Source organism: Chenopodium quinoa, unplaced genomic scaffold, assembly GCF_001683475.1.
Source record: "Chenopodium quinoa cultivar QQ74 unplaced genomic scaffold, ASM168347v1, whole genome shotgun sequence".
Lineage (NCBI taxonomy): Eukaryota > Viridiplantae > Streptophyta > Magnoliopsida > Caryophyllales > Amaranthaceae > Chenopodium > Chenopodium quinoa.
In genome coordinates, this window is record NW_018745120.1 from 606,715 (window position 1) to 613,200 (window position 6,486).

General features: G+C 37.1%; 1 protein-coding gene across 2 annotated transcripts; it reads left to right on the top strand.

Annotated features, from left to right (window-relative positions):
- Positions 1-3,631: 3,631 nt before the first annotated feature.
- On the top strand, positions 3,632-6,486 carry LOC110710087 (protein FAR-RED ELONGATED HYPOCOTYL 1-like). 2 transcript variants are annotated; one of them, XM_021888352.1, is made up of 3 exons: positions 3,632-3,859; positions 4,868-5,626; positions 5,959-6,486. In XM_021888352.1, the coding sequence occupies exons 2-3, from the start codon at positions 5,080-5,082 to the stop codon at positions 6,030-6,032; spliced, it is 621 nt and encodes a 206-aa protein (XP_021744044.1). In that variant the 5' UTR covers positions 3,632-3,859; positions 4,868-5,079; the 3' UTR covers positions 6,033-6,486. The 2 variants fall into 2 exon arrangements, with proteins under 2 accessions (XP_021744044.1, XP_021744045.1); XM_021888353.1 differs by having other exon boundaries at positions 5,060-5,626.

Consider the following 6,486-nt stretch of genomic DNA (forward strand, 5'->3'; position numbering starts at 1 on the left):
CGGAAGAGGCCTCCAGCTAGGCATTCCGATCACTTGACCTCACTGAATAATTAGTTTTCCTAATTAATTTTGAACCCTCTATCGGAATAATACACTTGTTGAAGGACACCATTCCTTTCAAATTTATTTTAAGACGGTTTAAAGTTAAGTTAAAAGTATTTAAAGTTACCCTTTATACTACAAAAGTTATTATTTTTCTAATAATAAATTTATCTTACAAAAAACTTATAATGTTTTAGATTAATCATATTAGCCGTTATAGTGTGTAATCATGAATCTATAAGAAATTACACATTAAAATTAAATTCTAACCAACGACAAATTAAAAGTTACCCTTTAAGTGGTTAAAGTTACCATAAAAATAGTTAAAGTTACCCTCAAAGTGACCGTATTATAATAAAATTAACGCACACCCACCTTATAATAGACTTATTATAGGGACACCCATCAAGCCATGAGATAAATCCCAAAAAAAATAAAAAAATAAAAAAAATAAAAAAATCCTCGTAAATTGGGAGATGAATAGACTAGTTATCCGTATCAGTATTCCCATGATGTAGGATTTTTTACGAAACTGAGCCCTATTAGCAAACTATTTACGAATATAGACGTGTGGCCAAACTATTTACGAAATTGAGGTTCTGAGGTAAAACGCTGCCTCGGTCAGCGTTTTACCTCTGTTATTATTTTTTTTTAAATTTCTTATTTAGTGAAATACAAATTTTTTTAAAAAAAAAAAATATGAAAATACATAAAAACGCTGCCTCAGTCAGCGTTTTTGTCTCAGGCTGTAACAGCCCTTAAAACGCTGACTGAGTCAGCGGTTTTGCCTGGTATATTTTTCGCGCACTCACTCTTCCTCAAAACTAAAAACTCAAACTCACTCTTCCTCACGCAATAGCCTATCTTCCTCAAAGCTCTGTCGTCGCCGCCGTCGCCGCCGCCTAATGCCTGCTGCCGCCGCGCCTCTCCTCTTCTTTATAATCACATTGTTAGTACTTCTCACTTATTTGTTTTTAAAATTTAAAAACCTAGGTTAGTTTGATAATTATATACTACATTGTTTTAGTTTGATAATGTTGTTGTTTATTCTAAGTTAGTTTGATGTAAATTGACAATTATGTTGATAATTCTAAGTTGGTTTGTTGTAATTTGATAATTGTCTAGTATAAAAGCCCTAAATTGATGTTAGTTTAGTAAGAAAGTTTATGATGAAATTGTGGAAATGTTTGATAAAATTGTTGAAAATGTTGATGAAATTGTTGATAATGTTGATGAAATTGTTGTTTTAGTTTGATAAAGTAGCCTACATTGTTGTTTAATTACGAAAATTTTGTTATGTAGAATATGTTGGTTGTTATAGTGTGAATATGTTCGTTGTGTACTTTGTTGTGGTTGTAATGTGAATTGGAACAATGTTGGTTAATTATGTTTATAGTGTGAATATCTTGGTTGTTTTTGTGCGAATTGGTGGAGATTGCATGCAATTAAGATGTGCTTTTGGTTGTTGTATAGAATATGGCTGCACAAAACTCAGCTTTGTTATGCCGATGGGGGGGTGAATTTGTGTCTGATGGACCGAATGTCCAGTATAGTGGTGGAAATATGGAACCATTGCCACTTGGACCGGACATGACTTTCAACGATCTGATGAACGAGGTTCATAGCATTATTGACTTAAACCCAATGAATGTACAACTTAACATTCAAATGAGGTTTGAGACTAATAATGCGGTTCAAGTGTTACCTTGTTCTAACGATAGACATTTGAAAGCTTTGAGGAGCGCTGTTTTAATGAGGGGTTATCCACATGAGATATATGTAGAAATAGTGTCTACGTGTACGCAACAAAGTACTCGACCAGATCAACAAGCTACCTATTTTTCCGGTTACACAGAGTCCTTCCGAATGCCCTCACAAGACATTCCATCAACTGAATATGGGATGGGGTCCTTCAGCAGACTGCTTATATGTAATTTTTACTTTTTAATTGTTGGATTATAACTGTTTATGAACAGATACCATGGACACCCGAGATAGGACACCCGGACCCACCGACCCTTATGTCCTTACACTACAGGACACACATCGTAGCGTTGACTTGCAGGCGAAATCTTTAATTTGTTTATGAAATTGTTATTTATTATGTATACTATTAACATATTTAATATGAACTAACCTGTTTATTATGTTACTTTTTATGTGTTATCCGCACATTACCATCCATCCTTTGACGTGATCAGGGGATATGTAAGTGTATTTGATTAACTTATTTTTATCAATTTTAAATTTGTATATCATTCAACTAACTCATCCTTAATTACTGCAGGCGTTGGATATGACGGCGATGGTTGACGCACTGTCGGATGTCCTTCCAGGCATACCTGAGCCGCCCAGAGCACAGGTCGAGCGGGTGCAAGATATGGGCATGGCTACCTTGCAGAGATATGGTCACGCCTATCTCGTCCACCCCCGGGACGATCATGGCGGCCACTCAGGTCACTCACAGTTCGAGGCTGGCCAGAGTAGAGTAGCTGTGGGGGTGATCCTTCGTCATTCACGGGCGTAGAGGAGTACGACATTCGCAGTTCCGCGCCCCTACGTCATCCTGATGACCCATCTTCCAGCCAGCTGACTCCGCCAGTACGCCCGAACCCATTTACCACGGTCCGTCACTACAGCCGTCGTCAAAGGCCGAGAGTGGACATACAGGATAGAGAGCCGTTACACCAAATTGATGAGTCAGAATAGGATAGAATTATCTGATTTATTTGCTGTAATGACCTTCTCTAGTTTGTTATACATAACACTTAAATTACATTATTATTTGAATAATTATTTGAATGAATTTATGTCTTGTTTGAATTTCAAATTCCTTATTTGTCCACGTTTGACTCATTTCGTTCAAAATAAATTGTGGATGTGGAGGTGGTGGATGTGGAGGAAGATGGGTGGTGGAGGTGGTGGATGTGGAGGAGGATGGGTGGTGGAGGTGGTGGATGTGGAGGAGGAGGGTGGTGGAGGTGTTGGAGGATGTGGAGGAGGAGGGTGATGGTGGTGGTGGATGTGGAGGAGGAGGGTGGTGGTGGTGGATGTGGAGGAGGAGGGTGATGGTGGTGGTGGATGTGGAGGAGGAGGGTGGTGGAGGAGGTGGGTGGTGGTGTTGGTGGATGTGGAGAGGGTGGTGGATGTGGAAGGGGGCTGCACTGGCTGCTGTTGGGGGCCTGCTGTTGCTGACTTCAGCCAGCAGATAAAACGCTGACTGTGGCAGCGTTTTATGCTTAGGTGTAAAACGCTGACTCAGTCAGCGTTTTTCTCTGTTATGGATACAAGAAAAACGCTGACTGAGTCAGCGTTTTACTGTATTTCCAATTTTTTTTTTTAAATTTGTATTTCACATAATACGAAATTTTATAAAAAAAATAATAGCCAAAGGTAAAACGCTGACCGAGGCAGCGTTTTATGTCAAAAGTTAAGTTTCGTAAATAGTTTAGCCACGCGTCTAGATTGGTAAATTGTTTGTCAATTAAGCTTACTTTCTTAAAAAAATCCGATGTATTGAAGGAATCATCCGAAAAAGTCACATTCCCTTTCCCTTACTATGATAGAGTTGTCTTATGGAAGTTATGTCTATCTGTCACACTTAACTTATATTATTATTATATTCATCCTTTAAATACCCACTTTCCTTTTTCCTCTCACTTCGCTAACACTTCTTTCTATTTTCTCCAACCATGAACAAACCAGCTCACACCTCTCTGATTTTCCCCTTTTCAGTGTGCTACTAGATCAAATCGCAACTTTTCTTCTCTACCTTTTGGTCATTTTGTTCGGAGGAAGCAGAGTCAAAGTCATACAGGTTCAATAAACTTTCAATAAACTTTACTTTATTTGGGGTTTTTAATTTTATATCTGTTTGCTTGTTTCTTCATTTTTTTTTTATTTGATACGGAGTAGTTTTTGTTGTTGACTTGTATTGTATTATTGTTTAAGTTGATGGGTTCAGAATATTCTTGCCGTTGCAAAAAATAACATTTCAATCAAAATTGCTATAATTTGTGGATGCTTTTGTGAATTTGGAAGATACCCTCTGACCTATTGTAGTGTTAGATCATATTTTTCAGTGACTCATTGTTTTTGTTCTAACAAGTAACAAGTCCCAATGATAAAAATAAGAAGTCATGGACTAGTTTTATCATGAATTGCAGTTTAGAAACTTAGTCATAGTTGTTAGAATAACCCCTATAATGGAATTATTCAAGCTGGCTGAATGCCCGCTCACGGCTTGCTGCTGCAGGATGTGGGTATGTCATCCTGGCTGCAGGTTAATGCTGGCTGATTGCCATTGGTTTTACCTGGTAGGCTGGTACGATTGATGTATAAATTATTATTAAGGGAGCTGCTTTAGCTTTGCTGTTTCAAAATAACTTTTCTTACTATAATACTTTGAAAATCTTAGATACTCCAATTTCAAATGACCAATTAAAGATTCCTCATTTTAAATCTTAGATACTCCAATTTCAAATTCTTCTTAGAACTTGTCCTAATTATTGAACCAGTTGTAAATTCTAAAAGAGTAAAAACCAGTTTTAGCAAGTTAATTTGCATTTAATCTTGTGAAGTTTAATGTCATAATAGTTTTTTTGTGAAGTTTGATGTAATAATAGTTTGAATCAAGCTTCTTGGTGTACTTCTAAAAATAATGCTCCTTGTAGGTGGATGCTATACATCCATTACTATATTCTGAACTTGCAACTTCATGTCAGACATTGTTATGTGTCTAAGTGTCAAGCACAGCTATATTTTGATGACATAAAACTTTTTAAAACTTTTTTTTTTGTCCTAACATATCTGTTGAACTGTCCAGGGCTCATAGTCATAGCCTCATACCCATGTTAGGGTGTCATGGACGTTCACAGTAGCATAGTCCGTTCTGTTTTTAAGGCTAGCAGCAGGTTCTTTCCTCACTTTTGTGTGTGCGTGTGTGTGTGTGTGTGAAGAATAGGACGGGAAAGCTAAATACTGCTCGGTTATTAAATTTTCTTGGTTGTTTATCCAGAGCTTTATTAAATTGAAAAAATGAAACTTGTTGCTTCCAATTTGAAGAAAAGAAAGCAGTTAGCTGTCGCTGCTGATGACTTGGGGCTGCCTGCACCGAAGCATGTATGTTGTGAGGTAGCTGACAGCAGATCTGAATGTGGATCATCATTACAAACTGTGAATGAAGAAGATGTAGAAGTACTTGACATGCTAGTTGAATCAACTCAAGATAGCAATAGTTTTGCTGGGGGTTCACATTCATCTACAGAAGTCATTATTGATGCAGGTATTCAAAAGACAGATTCGTATGATGAGGCTTCTACTTCCTGGGTTAATTCAAGGCCAATCACATCCGAAAATGATTCCATTTCACTGGAGAGTACACTTATCAATACCAAAGGCGAAGGTATGGAAGAATACCATCTTCCTCATCTGAATAATACTTCGTGGCATGATGTTGACTGTCTGGAGGAGTGCATCGGCACACATTACTACATGGACAGCATGCAACATGTTTCTGGACAGCTTGAAGGGTTACTTTCCTCCAGCGGGATCCCATCGTCGGATAGGTGGACTGTTGATCGAGGTAATGTAGTCCTGCTTTTTAAGAGAAAAACTTGAAAGATTTCACATGTTCGTTATTCAACACCTAGTAAATTGACATATGTGCTTAAATCCTTGATCATAATTTAGTAGAATTTTGATTTGGGTTTCTCACCACCCAAAATAACATAATATATTATCTGGGTTCAGAAGAAAGAATATATTTGCTGTTTAGCCTTTACTCTTTATGATAGATGTTCTGGAATCTTATAACTAACTGAATTTTATTTCAAAGCTGGTAGACGTTTGGTTACTACTTTTAGTGTGATGAACATCGAAATTTCTTTCTAACAACATTATTTCGTTTGGATGCAGAGGCGCATAGGGGTAGACAGAAGCCAACAATTGATCAAGAATTCGAGCAGTATTTTTCAACGCTTATGTTGTAAGAGATGTATTCCATCCTCACGTTCACGTTCCTGTTGTATGTGACAAGTGCTTGAACTTGTGTATATATCAATAATGCATTCATATACTTCTCATTTCAAATTGCTTTTATTTTGGGTCGAAACCTCATCTCTTACGTGCTGCCGTGCTGGATTTCAAATTGATTACTAGTTACTACTACATATAAAGTATTTGTCCGTATGAAAATTTCCTATCACCTTCCTCACATGCGTTAACTTTCGGATATTGGTCGTGCTTGCTGGTGATTAGCTATTACTCTGTAGATGATTGGTAACAGAAACTTGTATGAACTTATAGCAGTGAGTAAATCCGCGGATTGAGGTGGGTATTAGTGGATAAAAGGATCAATGATATACAATTAGATACAAGATCGATAAACTTATGCATACTTCAAATTTTTACAAGTAAATATGTAAGGATATAATTATGTTTTTT

Bases quoted from the DNA above. Each gene is read 5' to 3' on its own strand.
- LOC110710087 (XM_021888352.1), top strand. From the start codon at position 5,080: ATGAAACTTGTTGCTTCCAATTTGAAGAAAAGAAAGCAGTTAGCTGTC. The intron at 5,627-5,958 runs GTAATGTAGTCC...GTTTGGATGCAG, and splicing joins TAGGTGGACTGTTGATCGAG to AGGCGCATAGGGGTAGACAG.